This window comes from Nicotiana tabacum, chromosome 1, assembly GCF_000715075.1.
Source record: "Nicotiana tabacum cultivar K326 chromosome 1, ASM71507v2, whole genome shotgun sequence".
NCBI lineage: Eukaryota > Viridiplantae > Streptophyta > Magnoliopsida > Solanales > Solanaceae > Nicotiana > Nicotiana tabacum.
This window is the reverse complement of record NC_134080.1, coordinates 147,431,593-147,452,215: the sequence shown is the minus strand read 5'-3', so window position 1 is coordinate 147,452,215 and position 20,623 is coordinate 147,431,593. Positions and strand designations below refer to the sequence as shown.

Below are 20,623 nucleotides of genomic sequence, written 5' to 3'. Positions count from 1 at the left end.
TGACACTCAACCGATCTCTATTCCTCCATACAGAATGGCCCCGGTAGAGTTGCGAGAGTTGAAGGTGAAGTTGAAGGACTTGCTGGATAATGGCTTTATTAGGCCTAGCACTTCAACTTGGGGTGCACCAGTCCTATTCGTGCGGAATAAAGACGGGTCGTTACGGATGTGTATCGACTATCGACAGTTGAATAAGTCTACTATAAAGAACAAGTATCCACTTCCAAGAATTGATGACCTGTTTGACCAACTCCAGGGTGCCAAGTATTTCTCCAAGATTGATTTACGTTCAGGGTATCATCAGTTGAGGGTTAGGGAGAAGGATATTCCAAAGACGGCCTTCCGGACAAGATATGGGCACTTTGAGTTCTTGGTGATGTCGTTCGGGCTAACAAATGCCCCAGCAGATTTTATGGATCTCATGAATACTATATTCAGGCCCTATCTTGATGTGTTCGTGATTGTATTCATTGATGACATTCTAGTGTATTCTCGTTCGGAGGCGGAACATGCGGGCCACTTGCGGATAGTATTACAGATGCTTCAGGATCGTAAGTTATATGCTAAGCTCTCCAAATGTGAATTCTGGCTAAACTCAGTAGCATTCCTTGGCCATGTGATATCTGATGAGGGTATTAGTGTCGACACTCAGAAGATCGATGCAGTAAAGAATTGGCCGAGACCTACAACACCATCAGAAGTCTGCAGCTTCCTAGGGCTAGCAGGATATTATAGGCGGTTTGTAGAAGGATTTTCCTCTATATCATCACCATTGACTAAGTTAACACAGAAAGCTACCAAATTCCAGTGGTCTGACACTTGTGAACGTAGTTTTCAGGAGCTGAAGAATCGATTGACATCTGCACCAGTGCTCACTCTTCCTGAAGGAACAGAAGGTTATGTGGTATATTGTGATGCCTCAGGTATAGGTTTGGGGTACGTATTGATGCAGCGTGGGAATGTGATTGCTTATGCATCAAGACAATTGAAGAAGCATGAAAAGATTTATCCAACCCATGATTTGGAATTGGCTGCAGTAATATATGCTTTGAAGATATGGCGGCACTACTTATACGGCGTCCATGTTGACATCTACACAGATCACAAGAGTTTACAATACATCTTCAAGTAGAAAGAGTTGAATTTGAGGCAGCGTAGGTGGCTTGAATTATTGAAAGACTACGACGTCGAGATATTGTATCATCCCGGTAAAGCCAATGTTGTGGCAGACGCTCTCAGTCGTAAATCAATGGGAAGCTTAGTACATATTGAGGCAGGTAGATGGGGGTTGATTAAAGAGCTTCATCAGCCAGCCAATATGAGAATCAGATTGTTAGACTCTGATGACGGAGGTGTTACTGTACAGAATACATCAGAATCATCTTTGGTAGCTGAGGTAAAAGCACGACAATATGAAGATCCTATCTTAGTACGATTAAGAGAAAGCATTCAACAATGTAAAAGTATGGCTTTTGGGATCGGAAAAGACGGGGCACTGAGATACCAAAGCCGATTGTGTGTGCCTAATGTGGCAGGGTTGCTAGAGAAGATTATGAATGAGATTCATCAATCCCGATATTCTATCCATCCCGGCTCGACAAAGATGTATCATGATGTCAAGGAGCAGTATTGGTGGGATAATATGAAGAATTCTATTGCAGAATTTGTAGCCCAATGTCCCAATTGTCAACAAGTAAAGATAGAACATCAGAAACCCGGTGGATTGCTTCAAAATATATAGATTCCGACTTGGAAGTGGGAGGTGATTAATATGGACTTCATTATTGGATTACCTCGCTCTTAGCATAAGTTTGACTCCATCTGGGTGATAATTGATCGACTTACAAAATGTGCCCATTTTCTGCCAGTGAAGACAACTTACACGGCTGAAGATTATGCGAAGTTGAATATCAAGGAGATTGTTAGGCTTCATGGTGTGCTTGTATCTATTATATCAGACCGAGGAGCTCAATTTACGGCTAACTTTTGGAGGTCTTTCCAGAAGGGTTTAGGCACACAAGTAAATCTCAGCACTGCATTTCATCCGCAGACTGACGGACAGGCTGAACGTACCATTCAGACACTGGAAGATATGCTATGAGCATGTGTTCTAGATTTTAAGGGGAATTGGGATGATCATCTTCCACTCATAGAATTCGCCTACAATAATAGCTACCATTCCAGTATTAAAATGGCCCCATACGAGGCACTATACGGGAGGAGATGTAGATCACCAGTTGGATGGTTCGAAGTCGGTGAAACAGTTATATGGGCCAGATTTGATTTACCAAGCTATTGAGAAGGTGAAAGTGATACAGGAGCAATTGAGGACGGCACAAAGTAGGCAAAAATCTTATTCTGATGTCCAACGTCATGATCTAGAGTTTGAGGTTGGTGATTGGGTTTTCCTGAGGATCTCACCGATGAAGGGTATTATGCATTTTGGGAAGAAAGGTAAGCTGTGTCCAAGGTATATCGGGCCGTATAAAATTCTTCGACGAATTAGACAGGTTGCTTATGAGTTAGAATTGCCATCCGAATTGGAATTTGTCCACCCGGTATTCCATGTATCTATGTTGAGAAAATGTATTGGAGACCGTTCTCGAGTCGTCCCTATCAAATATGTACAAGTTACAGAGGACCTATCATATGAAGAAGTGCCAATGGCGATATTAGATCGGCAAGTTCGCAAGCTGAGAACAAAAGATGTAGCTTCCGTCAAAGTATTGTGGAGGAACAAAAATATGGAAGAAATGACATGGGAAGCAGAAGAGGAGATGAAGTCTAAATACCCTTACTTATTCCAGAATGAAAATAACAAAGATGCTGGTGGAAGACAGGATACGTTGGAAGGTGAAACGACTCTATGAGGTAAGCAATAATTTGAGAATACTCCTCCTTAATACAAAATGGTGATATGTAGATAATGTAAATATGCATAATGCTTAGTGTAGCCTTGTGAAGCCATATGTTGGGCTTAATTACTTGCAAGTTTTGCTAGTGACCATTTTATAGGGGAAAATTGATCGGAAATTTCCATTGGAATCCATGATGATTTAAACTCCCCATAAACCCTTACATTCGAGGACGAATGTTCCTAAGGGGGGGAGGGTGTTACAACCCATATCCACATGTGTTAGTTCATGTCATATATTAGTTAACATAAATCCAAGAAATAATTATCTTTGAGATGATAAGAAGTTAATCCTATTGGTCTTAAGTGATACAAGAGTGTAGAAGGGTGATTAACAAGTATTAGAAGTTAAATGAATCAAGGATGTTGTAACTCGTATTTTCAAGTAATCTAGCGGTGCTTAATACACTCAAGAGTTCATTTATTAAGGTATTTTAATCATATAATATCTGTATCATAAGTCTTGAAGTCAAACGAGTTATGAAACAAAAGTCGACAAAAGTTGTCGCAACTTAGGTTCATAATTTTACTTAAATATTAGGTCAAATGTTTCTAATCTTTCTCCTAATTTACAAGTAATTACGAGGTGATCTACCAACCAAATTAAATATCTATGAGTCTAGTTTCCAACGCATTAAACCGTTCATCAATACGATCTCGGAGTAGAGAGATATTCGCGTTTTCGCGAGACCGCGCCAAGCACCTCTCTATGGGGCCCACTAAGGCGGTTTAAGACATTTGGACCTATATAGGATGCCTCCAACCCGTTTTAAGTCATTTCTTCTCACTATTTTCAGACCTTAGAACCCTAGGAACATCCTCTCAAGGTTCTCTCAAGATTCAAGACCCAAAAAGGGGCAAACAACACAAATCAAGTGTCGGGAATTCCGTGGCGCTAGTAAGTCTCTTGTTCTTCTTGTTGTTGCTCATTTTTGTGTCGTTCCAGCTCGTGTGGGAGGTTGTTTTAAAGGGTTTATGTTCTGTAAATACTCCCTCATGTTCTTAATATCAATCCTAGGTGATTTCAAGCCTTCTAAAGTGATTCTAGTGCCAAAAAACACTAATTGATCGCTAGTTTCGCTTTTTTGTTGTTGTGGCAGTATTGGAGGGATATTTCATGGAAATTTAAGGTCAAATTGGAGTTGTTATTTCTATATAAAGGTAAGGAACCTATTAATCTATATGTATTTAAGATTATCCAAGTTGCGGCTAAGCCATTGAAGCTAGAACTAGTGAAACATATATCGAAAGGCTTGGTAGTAATGTTATTGTTTTGTGGACTGTTTTGCGTTGCTGTTGGGCTGCGTATTTTACTACTGTTTTGTGGAGTTTTGGAGGAGGAAGGGTGTGGAGAAACACCATATATATGTACGGTTATGGGCTGATAGTTATTCGTAACATTTCCAGGTTGTTTGACACGACTACGGTGGTCGTCGTATGTATGGAGTGATTAGGTTGTGTGTGGACTATTTTGGGAGGCTCAATATGTTTATTATTGATGTTTTTTGGGCTGTTTGGTGACTGTTTTGAATGGTGTGAGGTCATATATATAGGGGAGGTGCTGTCCGTTTCATCATAAAATAGGTTGTGGTCGATACATAATAGTTATGACGCTTAAATGATAACGATAGTATCGTTTCTCTTATTGTAGACTAAGGAGTTTTGACAATTGCATAGCTTGAGATTGGGGCAATATATACAAGGTATGTGAGGCTATCCATTTCCTTCTTTTGCACGACTCCGCTTGTACATAATGTAATGAACGAGCTTCCAAGATACTCTACTCTTAGAAGCTAGCGGTACTTACATTGTTTTCCCTCTTATGGAACGATTGATGTTAATGTTGCTTCTCTTATTCTTATGTTATCAATGTTGGTGGTACTTCCTAATTCTTATAAGGTTCATAGTGAAGAGTTAGTCCTAATAACGTGTACAGAGGATACCGACCTAACGTCACTCCGAAAGGTTTAGAATGTGATTCCATGAGTCGATCATGCATTATATATATGTATCTATTTTACTCTACCGAGCCACGCTATAGTTAGCCGGGTACGGCACCTATTGTACAACCACTGATCAGTTGGGTTTTACCGAGCTCCACGTGGCCGGGTACGATTTTACCGAGCCTTATGATGGCCGGGTACGTTTCTTTTACCGAGCCTATTATGGACGGGTACGATATGATGATGATGATGCCCACAGAGGCGAATGTTTTAAGGGTTTATGTATTTATACATATGTATCATGCATTTCATGTAAGTAGCCCTCAGAGGTACTAAGATGTTACAGGTTGTATATTCTCTATCCTTGCTTATATTACTGATCGTATTTATGGTTCCCTGCCTTACATACTCAGTACTTTATTCGTATTGACGTCCTTTTATTTGTGGACGCTGCATGTCGTGCTGCAGGTCCTGATAGACAGGCAGGTGCAGCTCCCCCACCACAGTAGGCTGTCCAGTTCAGTGGTGATTGGTGAGATCCCTTCTACGGACTTGCCTTGGTCTTGGTATGCATTTTTGTTATAGATATTATGGGTATGTCGGGGCCCTGTTCCGGCTATGTTGCAGCACTTATGTTCCTTTAGAGGCTCATAGACAGGTGTCGACTCATGTATAGTTTGGTATGCCTTGTCGGCTAGTTTTTGTTGTATAGTCTTTCATAGTAGCATGGTAGCTCATACCTTATATGTAGTTTCTTGATTGTCTGGTCATCCCCTGCTATGTATGTTCATGCCGTCATATTTTATTGTTGGTTGCCCATGATCCAGGTCTACCATTTATATTGATCTCGTCAGCCCTAAAAGATAATAATGAAGGTTAGATGAAATGTACGTTGGTGCTCGGCAAGTGTGGTCGGGTGCTAGTCATGGCCCTCCAGTTTGGGTCGTGACAAACTTGGTATCAGAGCAAGTCTGTCCTAGGGGTTGTCTATGAGCCGTGTCTAGTAGATTCTTGATTATGGATGTGTAGCGCGCCACATTTATAATCAGGAGGCTACATGACATCTAGGGTTGTTACCTTCTTCCTGAATCTAGATCGTGCGTAGAGTTGAGTCGTAAGTGTTCGTCTCTAATATTCACCTTGTTTTTTTCAGTGATGCCTTCGACTAGGAAGCAAACAATTAGTAGACGGCTTGATACAGCAGCGGGAGAGGGTACCAGTCAGGTGCCCCAAGTCAGAGCAGGACAAAGTGAGGCTTAGAGTGAGATGCCCTCTCATACCTCATCTACTCCATCTCCTCCAGAAGATATTAGAAGGCACCCAGCGCCTCCAGTTCCTCCGCCTGGCACTCCAGACCAGGATATGCAGAGTGCTTTGCAGTTATTGACTAGCTTGGTAGCTGCTCAAGCTCAGAGGCAGAATATAGGTGCTGCTGAGAAACTAGTTAGTACAAGAGTTCGTGATTTTATTAATTTAGACCCTCCAGTGTTTACCGGATCAGACCCCAAGGAGGACCCACAGACTTTTATTGACCAGGTTCATCGTACACTTTGTGTTATGCATGTTAGTGATACAGAGGCAGTAGAGTTGGCTTCTTATCGGCTACGGGATTTAGCGGTTCTCTGGTATGATAGTTGGGAGAGATCCAGGGGTCCGAACCCTCCTCCAGCTGTGTGGAAGGAATTTTCTGAGGCCTTTCTTCGTCACTACTTGCCAGTTGAGATACGACGAGCTAGAGCTGATAAGTTCTTGAACCTTAGACAAGGTAATATGAGTGTGCGAGAGTACAGTATGCAGTTTGATTCTTTGGCAAGGTATGCTCCCCATATGGTGGCCGAGATGAGTGATAGGGTGCATATGTTCGTGAAAGGGTTGGGACCACATTTGATAAATGAGTGTACGATAGCCTCCTTTATGGAGGGCATGGATATTTCCCGTATTCAAACTTATGCCAGACCCTAGAGGATCGTAAGCGTCAGCAGAGGGCAGTTAGGGAGCAGGATAGGGGCCAGCATAAGAGGGCGAGATTTGCAGGGTATTCTGATGACTTCAGAGGCAGCATCAGGCCACAGTTTTCGAGGAGTTCGGTGCCACCTGTAGCTAGTGCTCCTCCACAGTTTCAGAGGCCTCGATATGATCGATCCTATTCTGGTCTAGGTCAGAGTTCGCGGGCATCTGGCTCGTAACATCATAGGGATTCTAGTCAGATGAGACCCACAACACCACATTGTGATCAGTGCGGCAAGGCCCACTTTGGACTGTGTCGTCGAGGTTTTGATGCATGCTATTCGTGCGGACAGCCTGGCCATATGATGCGGGATTGTCCTAATAGAGGAGGTGATGGTATGGCTCAGCCGACTGGATCTATGTCTGGTTCTTCCTCATTAGTTCGACCTCCAGCACGGGGTTTTCAGTAGTCGACAGGTCGTGGTAGGGGTAGAGGTGCAGTGCCGAGTTCGAGTGGTGCTCAAAATCGAACATATGCTCTAGTAGGTCGACAGTATCTTGAGTCGTCTCCAGATGTTGTTATAGGTATTATATCTGTGTTTTCTTATGATGTATTTGCACTGATTGATCCGGGATCTACATTATTATATGTTACACCCTTTGTGGCTAATAAGTTTGGCATTGAACCTGAATTGATAAGTAAACCCCTTGCGGTATCTACTCCGATAGGAGATTCTGTGATTGCTAGAAGGGTATATAGAGGTTGCACTGTGATGATTTGTAGTCGTCAAACCTCGGCAAATTTATTTGAGTTAGAAATGGTTGATTTTGATGTGATAATGGGAATGGACTTGTTGGCCTCATGCTATGCAAATGTTGATTGTCGTACGAAGATGGTTAGGTTCCAATTTCTGGGTGAACCCGTCATTGAATGGAAAGGGAACATTGCTACACCGAAAGGTAGGTTTATTTCCTATCTTAAGGCAAGGAAAATGATCTCAAAAGGTTACATTTATCATCTCGTTCGTGTTAGGGATGCGGAGGCGAAACCGCCTACTTTACAATCAATCCCTATGGTCAACGAATTCCCAGATGTTTTCCCAGATGAACTCCCAGGCCTTCCTCCTGAAAGGGAGATTGATTTTAGCATTGATGTGTTGCCTGACACTCAACCGATCTCTATTCCTCCATACAGAATGGCCCCGGTAGAGTTGCGAGAGTTGAAGGTGAAGTTGAAGGACTTGCTGGATAATGGCTTTATTAGGCCTAGCACTTCAACTTGGGGTGCACCAGTCCTATTCGTGCGGAATAAAGACGGGTCGTTACGGATGTGTATCGACTATCGACAGTTGAATAAGTCTACTATAAAGAACAAGTATCCACTTCCAAGAATTGATGACCTGTTTGACCAACTCCAGGGTGCCAAGTATTTCTCCAAGATTGATTTACGTTCAGGGTATCATCAGTTGAGGGTTAGGGAGAAGGATATTCCAAAGACGGCCTTCCGGACAAGATATGGGCACTTTGAGTTCTTGGTGATGTCGTTCGGGCTAACAAATGCCCCAGCAGCTTTTATGGATCTCATGAATACTATATTCAGGCCCTATCTTGATGTGTTCGTGATTGTATTCATTGATGACATTCTAGTGTATTCTCGTTCGGAGGCGGAACATGCGGGCCACTTGCGGATAGTATTACAGATGCTTCAGGATCGTAAGTTATATGCTAAGCTCTCCAAATGTGAATTCTGGCTAAACTCAGTAGCATTCCTTGGCCATGTGATATCTGATGAGGGTATTAGTGTCGACACTCAGAAGATCGATGCAGTAAAGAATTGGCCGAGACCTACAACACCATCAGAAGTCTGCAGCTTCCTAGGGCTAGCAGGATATTATAGGCGGTTTGTAGAAGGATTTTCCTCTATATCATCACCATTGACTAAGTTAACACAGAAAGCTACCAAATTCCAGTGGTCTGACACTTGTGAACGTAGTTTTCAGGAGCTGAAGAATCGATTGACATCTGCACCAGTGCTCACTCTTCCTGAAGGAACAGAAGGTTATGTGGTATATTGTGATGCCTCAGGTATAGGTTTGGGGTACGTATTGATGCAGCGTGGGAATGTGATTGCTTATGCATCAAGACAATTGAAGAAGCATGAAAAGATTTATCCAACCCATGATTTGGAATTGGCTGCAGTAATATATGCTTTGAAGATATGGCGGCACTACTTATACGGCGTCCATGTTGACATCTACACAGATCACAAGAGTTTACAATACATCTTCAAGTAGAAAGAGTTGAATTTGAGGCAGCGTAGGTGGCTTGAATTATTGAAAGACTACGACGTCGAGATATTGTATCATCCCGGTAAAGCCAATGTTGTGGCAGACGCTCTCAGTCGTAAATCAATGGGAAGCTTAGTACATATTGAGGCAGGTAGATGGGGGTTGATTAAAGAGCTTCATCAGCCAGCCAATATGAGAATCAGATTGTTAGACTCTGATGACGGAGGTGTTACTGTACAGAATACATCAGAATCATCTTTGGTAGCTGAGGTAAAAGCACGACAATATGAAGATCCTATCTTAGTACGATTAAGAGAAAGCATTCAACAATGTAAAAGTATGGCTTTTGGGATCGGAAAAGACGGGGCACTGAGATACCAAAGCTGATTGTGTGTGCCTAATGTGGCAGGGTTGCTAGAGAAGATTATGAATGAGATTCATCAATCCCGATATTCTATCCATCCCGGCTCGACAAAGATGTATCATGATGTCAAGGAGCAGTATTGGTGGGATAATATGAAGAATTCTATTGCAGAATTTGTAGCCCAATGTCCCAATTGTCAACAAGTAAAGATAGAACATCAGAAACCCGGTGGATTGCTTCAAAATATATAGATTCCGACTTGGAAGTGGGAGGTGATTAATATGGACTTCATTATTGGATTACCTCGCTCTTAGCATAAGTTTGACTCCATCTGGGTGATAATTGATCGACTTACAAAATGTGCCCATTTTCTGCCAGTGAAGACAACTTACACGGCTGAAGATTATGCGAAGTTGAATATCAAGGAGATTGTTAGGCTTCATGGTGTGCTTGTATCTATTATATCAGACCGAGGAGCTCAATTTACGGCTAACTTTTGGAGGTCTTTCCAGAAGGGTTTAGGCACACAAGTAAATCTCAGCACTGCATTTCATCCGCAGACTGACGGACAGGCTGAACGTACCATTCAGACACTGGAAGATATGCTATGAGCATGTGTTCTAGATTTTAAGGGGAATTGGGATGATCATCTTCCACTCATAGAATTCGCCTACAATAATAGCTACCATTCCAGTATTAAAATGGCCCCATACGAGGCACTATACGGGAGGAGATGTAGATCACCAGTTGGATGGTTCGAAGTCGGTGAAACAGTTATATGGGCCAGATTTGATTTACCAAGCTATTGAGAAGGTGAAAGTGATACATGAGCAATTGAGGACGGCACAAAGTAGGCAAAAATCTTATTCTGATGTCCAACGTCATGATCTAGAGTTTGAGGTTGGTGATTGGGTTTTCCTGAGGATCTCACCGATGAAGGGTATTATGCATTTTGGGAAGAAAGGTAAGCTGTGTCCAAGGTATATCGGGCCGTATAAAATTCTTCGACGAATTAGACAGGTTGCTTATGAGTTAGAATTGCCATCCGAATTGGAATTTGTCCACCCGGTATTCCATGTATCTATGTTGAGAAAATGTATTGGAGACCGTTCTCGAGTCGTCCCTATCAAATATGTACAAGTTACAGAGGACCTATCATATGAAGAAGTGCCAATGGCGATATTAGATCGGCAAGTTCGCAAGCTGAGAACAAAAGATGTAGCTTCCGTCAAAGTATTGTGGAGGAACAAAAATATGGAAGAAATGACATGGGAAGCAGAAGAGGAGATGAAGTCTAAATACCCTTACTTATTCCAGAATGAAAATAACAAAGATGCTGGTGGAAGACAGGATACGTTGGAAGGTGAAACGACTCTATGAGGTAAGCAATAATTTGAGAATACTCCTCCTTAATACAAAATGGTGATATGTAGATAATGTAAATATGCATAATGCTTAGTGTAGCCTTGTGAAGCCATATGTTGGGCTTAATTACTTGCAAGTTTTGCTAGTGACCATTTTATAGGGGAAAATTGATCGGAAATTTCCATTGGAATCCATGATGATTTAAACTCCCCATAAACCCTTACATTCGAGGACGAATGTTCCTAAGGGGGGGAGGGTGTTACAACCCATATCCACATGTGTTAGTTCATGTCATATATTAGTTAACATAAATCTAAGAAATAATTATCTTTGAGATGATAAGAAGTTAATCCTATTGGTCTTAAGTGATACAAGAGTGTAGAAGGGTGATTAACAAGTATTAGAAGTTAAATGAATCAAGGATGTTGTAACTCGTATTTTCAAGTAATCTAGCGGTGCTTAATACACTCAAGAGTTCATTTATTAAGGTATTTTAATCATATAATATCTGTATCATAAGTCTTGAAGTCAAACGAGTTATGAAACAAAAGTCGACAAAAGTTGTCGCAACTTAGGTTCATAATTTTACTTAAATATTAGGTCAAATGTTTCTAATCTTTCTCCTAATTTACAAGTAATTACGAGGTGATCTACCAACCAAATTAAATATCTATGAGTCTAGTTTCCAACGCATTAAACCGTTCATCAATACGATCTCGGAGTAGAGAGATATTCGCGTTTTCGCGAGACCGCGCCAAGCACCTCTCTATGGGGCCCACTAAGGCGGTTTAAGACATTTGGACCTATATAGGATGCCTCCAACCCGTTTTAAGTCATTTCTTCTCACTATTTTCAGACCTTAGAACCCTAGGAACATCCTATCAAGGTTCTCTCAAGATTCAAGACCCAAAAAAGGGGCAAACAACACAAATCAAGTGTCGGGAATTCCGTGGCGCTAGTAAGTCTCTTGTTCTTCTTGTTGTTGCTCATTTTTGTGTCGTTCCAGCTTGTGTGGGAGGTTGTTTTAAAGGGTTTATGTTCTGTAAATACTCCCTCATGTTCTTAATATCAATCCTAGGTGATTTCAAGCCTTCTAAAGTGATTCTAGTGCCAAAAAACACTAATTGATCGCTAGTTTCGCTTTTTTGTTGTTGTGGCAGTATTGGAGGGATATTTCATGGAAATTTAAGGTCAAATTGGAGTTTTTATTTCTGTATAAAGGTAAGGAACCTATTAATCTATATGTATTTAAGATTATCCAAGTTGCGGCTAAGCCATTGAAGCTAGAACTTGTGAAACATATATCGAAAGGCTTGGTAGTAATGTTATTGTTTTGTGGACTGTTTTGCGTTGCTGTTGGGCTGCATATTTTACTACTGTTTTGTGGAGTTTTGGAGGAGGAAGGGTGTGGAGAAACACCATATATATGTACGGTTATGGGCTGATAGTTATTCGTAACATTTCCAGGTTGTTTGACACGACTACGGTGGTCGTCGTATGTATGGAGTGATTAGGTTGTGTGTGGACTATTTTGGGAGGCTCAATATGTTTATTATTGATGTTTTTTGGGCTGTTTGGTGACTGTTTTGAATGGTGTGAGGTCATATATATAGGGGAGGTGCTGTCCGTTTCATCATAAAATAGGTTGTGGTCGATACATAATAGTTATGACGCTTAAATGATAACGATAGTATCGTTTCTCTTATTGTAGACTAAGGAGTTTTGACAATTGCATAGCTTGAGATTGGGGCAATATATACAAGGTATGTGAGGCTATCCATTTCCTTCTTTTGCACGACTCCGCTTGTACATAATGTAATGAACGAGCTTCCAAGATACTCTACTCTTAGAAGCTAGCGGTACTTACATTGTTTTCCCTCTTATGGAACGATTGATGTTAATGTTGCTTCTCTTATTCTTATGTTATCAATGTTGGTGGTACTTCCTAATTCTTATAAGGTTCATAGTGAAGAGTTAGTCCTAATAACGTGTACAGAGGATACCGACCTAACGTCACTCCGAAAGGTTTAGAATGTGATTCCATGAGTCGATCATGCATTATATATATGTATCTATTTTACTCTACCGAGCCACGCTATAGTTGGCCGGGTACGGCACCTATTGTGCAACCACTGATCAGTTGGGTTTTACCGAGCTCCACGTGGCCGGGTACGATTCTACCGAGCCTTATGATGGCCGGGTACGTTTTTTTTACCGAGCCTATTATGGCCGGGTATGATATGATGATGATGATGCCACAGAGGCGAATGTTTTAAGGGTTTATGTATTTATACATATGTATCATGCATTTTATGTAAGTAGCCCTCAGAGGTACTAAGATGTTACAGGTTGTATATTCTCTATCCTTGCTTACATTACTGATCGTATTTATGGTTCCCTGCCTTACATACTCAGTACTTTATTCGTACTGATGTTCTTTTATTTGTGGACGCTGCATGTCGTGCTGCAGGTCCTGATAGATAGGCAGGTGTAGCTCCCACACCACAGTAGGCTGTCCAGTTCAGCGGTGATTGGTGAGATCCCTTCTCCGGACTTTCCTTGGTCTTGGTATGCATTTTTGTTATAGACATTATGGGTATGTCGGGGCCCTGTTCCGGCTATGTTGCAGCACTTATGTTCCTTTAGAGGCTCATAGACAGGTGTCGACTCATGTATAGTTTGGTATGCCTTGTCGGCTAGTTTTTGTTGTATAGTCTTTCATAGTAGTGTGGTAGCTCATACCTTATATGTAGTTTCTTGATTGTCTGGTCATCCCCTGCTATGTATGTTCATGCCGTCATATTTTATTGTTGGTTGCCCATGATCCAGGTCTACCATTTATATTGATCTCGTCAGCCCTAAAAGATAATAATGAAGGTTAGATGAAATGTACGTTGGTGCTCGGCAAGTGTGGTCGGGTGCTAGTCATGGCCCTCCAGTTTGGGTCGTGACAGCTCGACCCCAAGAAGAAGGGACCCAAAGTAAAGGGATTTGTATAGACATATATAAACCTCTCTCTGGAGTAGGTAACTCGTTCTACCCTATTGGGGCAAAGATTTCGACATTGGAGTAGTTGCAGTCCTCCTTCATAGTAGGGATACTAGAAGGATGAATAAAGGAGGGGTACCTATGAACAGGCCAAAACCTGCGGCTTTGAGAATTTACAAATGTAGTTTGTTCTTGGAGATCGGATGCAGTGCTAAGATGGAGTGGTATGATGGTGTTAACAGTTGGAGGTTCAGACTCAACGTCAATCTCTTTGCCTTTGTTTTTCTTCGGGATTCCACCGAAGAAAGGACCAGTGTTTACAAAGTTAGCAATATAAGAAGTCATGGTGGTAAAGATCAAGGAAGAAGTTCTTGCTAAGGAAGTCAAATGTTTTAAGAAAACTCAGAAAGGGAGAAGAGATTGTGAAATTAGTGAAAGTGAAGAAATAAAAATTATGAGTAGCAAAGAAGTTATACATGACAAAAATCGTGGTCATAATTACCTCGAAAGCCGGCGAAAATACTTGCTGAATCATGGAGCAACACGTGTTTAGAGTATTAAATGCGAGGAGACATGTGTCCCTTCAAGTGTCAAAGACCATTTAGGAACTTTCTCTCCAAGAAAGGAATATTCATCTACTTCCCGATAATACTGAGTTGCATCACCGAAAAGTAGGCGGACTATCTGTATGGGATAAAATTGGTTGATAGCAAGTGGCTAAATGGTGAGATGACACGTGAAACCGATGACAGACAAAAGTTGAGTCAGAAATAATCACCACTGGGTATGAAGTGCGTAACAAGTACGGGATGGACCCCGAAGGAAGCACAACCGATGAAAAATATTTCAAGGCTCGACATCGGATATCATTTAATGAGTAGCTGTTACAGAGAATTTCTACATTCAAAGTCAGCTCTTATGCACCCCTTAATGATATTTTTATTCTCATTCAAGAGGGGCTTGATTTTAGGATCTTGTCTCCCTAAGGATATATATAAATATCAAGATTGGCAACCTTATAGGAAAAGAAAACATCATGCACACAAAAGCTTTAGTCTACTATTTTACGCTCAATCTAAACAGTTTTATCATTGCCTTTATCACTGCTTTTACGTTTGCTCCCGGAAAGATCGAGCTCAGAATCAAGCTTGCTATTTCCTTTAATTTCAGTCATTAGTTTTATTTGCGTTCTCATTTCTTTATTATTTTTGGAATTAAATCGATTCGCTTGTCTATAAACCACGCTATAAATTTAACTTTACTATTTTAAGGATAAACAACAAATAAGAAAATTAAAAGTCGAAAAAGATAGGTGATCTTTATTTAGATTGAAATAAACTATCAACTAATTTAGTTTTATTTGTGGAAAAAATATTATTGCTTGTGTGCCAATCTAAATATCAAATTTAGAGCTTTCCTTCATACGAAAATAACTTATGTTGGCATTGCATTCAAATTTTTATTTGTATTTTTTTGCTTCTATCATTTTGATCCATAGTTCTTATATTACTTTTATTCTTTTTGATTTTCACATAGTATCTATCTATATTTACATATAAAGATAATTATTCAATAAAAACAAACGTCCACTCAATATTTCATGACAGATACTCAGTTTGTACCTTACTCTTGCAGAGTTGCATGTACAATTATTTACTCAATTCTTTGATTTAATATTATTGATATTATTTTACTATATGCGCGTCGAGTAACAGAAGATATAGTCAACACATCATTCTTCTTTGTTGAAAGCTAAAGTTCGGTTGCTCCTCCATCTCTCTAACTCTCCCCAAACAAAACTTCTACCTCACTCAATACCATGGATTCAGATCCTCCCAACCTAGAAAACACAAAAGTTCCTCTGAAACCACCGGATAATTTAACGCCTAGTAATCCATCTAGGGATCAAACCAACATAGGAAACCCAATCGATCCCATTCCAACCACTTTTAAAGATAAACTAATTGGATATGGGGAGCAAATTGATCTCTTCATAGACCATCTATCTTCCCTCACCCTACCAATGGAAATTCAAGAACATGAGTCTACTCCACTTTCCAAAGAAGACTATGAAAACCTAGCCCTCTCCATTACCATCATACTGGAGGACAAACAAAGAATCTATCACCCCTGGAAATACTCTCTAATAATTAAACTACACGGAAAAAGGATCCTTCATCAAATTTTGAAACAAAAAATTCAAGAACTATGGAAAATTAAAGAGAATTTTCCCCTCATCGGCTTGGGCAATGACTACTACATTGTTAAACTTCAAAATGAAGGCAGTATGAACCATATCCTCCAAGACGGGCCATGGTTTATCTATGGCTTCATTTTATCTATCCAACACTGGCAACCAAACTTCGTAGCCAAGAATGCCAGACAAAGCCACACGGCTGTTTGGGTCAGGCTACCCCAATTACCCACAGAATTCTATGATAGCCAAATTTTACAAAAAGTAGGGAAAGCCATTGGAAAACCCCTAAAGGTAGACGCTTGTACATCCTCATCACTAAGAGGAAGGTATGGTAGACTATGCATAAAAGTGTCTATGGACGAACTAGTTAAAAAAGTTATCTATATCAGAAGTCATAAGCAGCAAATCCAATATGAAGTGGACAATTATCTTTGCAAGTCTTGTGGTCACTTGGGCTATAAAACCACAGATTGTTAGGAGAAAGGATTTGCTAAGAAGGATATTAATCCCTCACCAATGAATAAAGCAAAAAACTCCACACCAGATCCACACCAGTCAACCCCTCAACCCTTATATTACCAAGACCCTTCTCCTAAGAATGCTAAGAATACCATTAAGCAATTGGAGAAGATTCCGACTAATTAAAATTCTAAGAAACCAAAGACTGCTCCACATGGACAACCTACCTCCTTTCCCTCAACAAATGCCACCACTTCCAATATTGTATGCCCAACCTCCACTTCCTCAGAACCATCACCCGACCTCCTGGATAGAGCTAGGTCTTATGGGGAGGGGGATATCACTCCAAGTGAATATCAACGGGCAAGAGAGTATAATACTCATCAACAACCCACAATTCCTAGCACAGATTGTGTCCGAGGGCCTACACTTATCAATGAGCAACTATCTGAATCACATTTGGGTAAACAACATCATGCAACCCCTAGCGTCTGGGATGAACAACAACTTAGTCCAAGCCATGCGGGCCCAATGGAACCTCCCCGCCACTTCTCTTAGAACCCTTATCTCCTTCAAAACATAGGTCTAGAGCTTCCCTTCTTTCCTCCGTAAGAGTTGATTGCCCTGAATCCAATCTTAATGCCCTGGGAACTGCCTTAAGACCACATGCAACAAGAAGTGCCAATGAACCCAGACCCGATGGATCAGCATGTTCCTCAACCCCATATGCCACAAGATTTAGGAAATCCAAAGGGAGATAGACCTTATAGGGGAACAAATAGTAGAGTCTTCAAACCTAGACGAAGTAAAGGTGTATCTATTCAAGGAGAGGCGGGAGAAGAGGCTTATTCTAGCATGTCCACCTTCACTATTAAAATTCACAATGGACATGAGGCTACCCCGCGACCCCACTGTAGGGAAATTAGCCATGATCCTAGTTCCCTCTTTAAGGAAGAATCCAGTATTCCCAATAGCAATCCAGTCCAATGGTCCCCCCATCACCCTCATCTACCAATGAATCGTGCTAAAAATATTATTATCTGGAACATCAGAGGAGGAAATAATGATGAGTTTAAGAGAAATTTTCACGAGCTAATATCCACTCACCACCCTTGCAAGGTCACCTTACTGGAAACAAGGATGACAAACCATGGATGCCTAATGAATGAATTTGGGTTTCCGGCTATGATAAAGGTCATAGCAGAGGGACAATCAGGTGGCATGGTAGTGATGTGAGATACCAACTTGGTCCATGTCAACAATTTCGCCAAAAGAAACAATAAAATTCATACACTACTTGAGGTAATCCCTTCTCAATATCCTTGGTTATTTACATCCATTTATGCTAGTACAAAGATTTCAAACAGAAATAATATGTGGGATAATGTCGCAAACATTTACGATAATTATAAAGGTGCTTGGTTACTAGGTGGAGATTTTAACGATGTTTTTGTAGCAGGTGACAAGTTAGGAGGTAACCCTATAAATAGAAGAAGGGCAGCCAAATTATGGAATAGGATTAATTATTGTAAGTTAATGGACCCGGGTTTTAAAGGTTGTAAATATACATAGTCAAATCATAATAAGATAAATAGTAACCGTATTATGGAAAGACTAGACAAGGTTCTAGCAAATGAAGATTGGTTACGGATATTTCCTAAGGCATCTGTAATTCACTTGCGTAAAACCCATTCGGATCATAATCCTATCCTTCTAGAACTAATTCCAAAACACATAACATCCTTTCCAAAACCATTCAGATTGGAATCTTATTGGTGTGGTCACCCCGAATTTGGTAACATTATTAATGAGTGTTGGCTGGACAACAATTTTGTTGTAGCCTCCAACAATTTTAGGAATTGTATTATTGAATGGAAAAATACAACCTTCGGAGACCTTTTTAAGAGAAAGAAAAAAAATCTTGGCAAGACTAACAGGGATTCAGAAGTCTAGATCTTATGGTCAAAGTATTTTTCTTAATAACCTATAAATTTTCCTCAAGTCTGATTACAACAATATCTTAAAAATCGAAGAAGACTTCTGGAAATTACGCTCTAGAATAAACTGGCTCAATGAAGGAGACACTAACTCAAAATTCTTCCACATTTGTGCCACCAACAATAGAAGAACTAATAAAATTGTATTTTTCAAAGATATTGAGGGTAACTGGATAGATGATCCTCAGAAAATCATGGATCACACCTACAATTATTTTAGGCAAATTTTCACTACTAGCCACATTTACTTTGACTGGTCAGCTATTACTAACCCTCCTAGCTTCAGATTTTGTAACTTGGTCTCCTTAGACAATCCTTTGTCCCAGTCGGAACTCAAAAATCAGTTTTTAATTTTAAACCTTTTAAATCACCCGGGTCAGATGGTCTCCATCCGTTCTTCTTTCAAAAATATTGGCAGTATTTAAGAACCTCTGTCACAAATCTTTGCCAGAAAGCTTTTGAGACAGCCAAACTTCCAGAAGGGATAAATGAAACTTACCTCTACCTAATCCCCAAAATCCCTAATGCCAATAATCTGAAGAATTTTCGTCCTATTGGGTTTTGTAATACTATTTATAAAATAATCTCAAAAACCATAGCCAATAGACTAAAACCTTTTTTAGAAAACTTAATTTGCTCTTACCAGGCTAGTTTTCTCAAAGGAAGACGTAGTAGTGATAATGCTATTATAACTCAGGAATTGATGCGTAGAATGCACAAACAAAAAGGTGCTAAGGCTAACCTAGTTATGAAAATAGATCTAGAAAAGACTTTTGACCGGCTAGAATGGTCTTTTATTTATAGAACCCTTTGTCATTTTAATTTCCCTCCAAAAATCTCTACCTTAATTATGAATTGTATCACAACCAGCAAGATAGCTGTCTTAGTTAATGGTAGTAGGAGCGACTTCTTCTCTCCCAGTAGAGGCATTAGGCAGGGAGATACTTTATCTCCTTATATATTTATCCTTTGCATGGAGATGTTGTCCATCCAAATTAACCATCATGTAGATATTGGTACCTGGTCCTCCATCAATATAGGAAGGAATCAATGCCAATTATCCCACCTATTCTATGCGAATGACCTCACTCGAATGTGCAAGATTGATAAAAAAATCCCCTAATTCAATCCTCAATTGTCTGAACTCTTTTTGCAAATTGTTAGGCCAAAATATTAATTTGACAAAATCAAAAATCATTGTCTCCAAAAACTGCCCCATCAACACCTCAAAAGCTTGGTCTAAACTTTTTAATATAAAAATTAGTAATAGTTTTGGTAAATACCTGGATTTCCCAATTATAAATACGAAGCCTAGATCTTCTGATTACCAGTTCATCCTTGATAAAATGGCAAATAAAATGGCTTCCTGGAAATCAAATTTTCTTAGCATGGCAGGGAGGACAACCCTTGCAGCTGCATCTCTAAATAGTATTCCTAATCATATCATGCAGTATAGCTACCTGCCCACTAGGATCATCAAACACATTAATAAAATCCAGAAAAATTTCATCTGGGGTTCCACTATAAATTCAAAGAAAATTTACCTTGTATCTTGGGATACTTTGACTAAGGATAAGGAGAAAGGGGGTTTGACATCCATTCAGCTAAGAAAAACAACCTAGAGACCCTAACTAACCTTTCATGGAGACTCATACACAAACCCAAGCTTCCTTGGTCACAAATTCTCACCTCCCTTTATGGTTCATCCAAAAATTTGAAAACCTCTTCTTTTATTTGGAAAAGTGTAGTAAAAGGATGGGAGGTTTGCAACAAAGGTTTAAAATGGACCCCTCATACATACTCTTCCGTGAACATCAGGAAACGAATTGGATCCCAAAAACCTCTTTGCTAAGAAATCAAATAGTGGGTCCTCTCACTTTTCCCACCAGGAAGCTTAGTATCAAAGAGATTTGGTCTAATAATAAGTGGGACCTATCAAAAATTCCCTTTGAGCTCCCTCAGCATATTAAGAATGCCATCCTCTCTATTCATCCTCTCTAGAGTGGCCATGACACATGTTATTGGGAATTAACAGGAAATGGTATTTTCACAACAAAAACTTGCTATAAAGCAATCCAATCAAATGATATTAACTTGGTAGATTTTAATTGGATTTGGTACACTTAGTGCCCAAACAAGATACAATTTTTGCTGTGGAAAT

The 20,623-nt window shown here is 40.1% G+C and overlaps 1 protein-coding gene across 1 annotated transcript; it reads left to right on the top strand.

Moving 5' to 3' along the window:
• Positions 1-15,628: 15,628 nt before the first annotated feature.
• LOC142164166 (uncharacterized) lies at positions 15,629-16,483 on the top strand. The gene has a single exon (XM_075221432.1). The coding sequence runs from the start codon at positions 15,629-15,631 to the stop codon at positions 16,481-16,483; it is 855 nt and encodes a 284-aa protein (XP_075077533.1).
• Positions 16,484-20,623: the final 4,140 nt, after the last annotated feature.

Excerpts from the sequence above, each read along its gene's own strand:
- LOC142164166 (XM_075221432.1), top strand. The coding sequence starts at position 15,629 with ATGGATTCAGATCCTCCCAACCTAGAAAACACAAAAGTTCCTCTGAAA.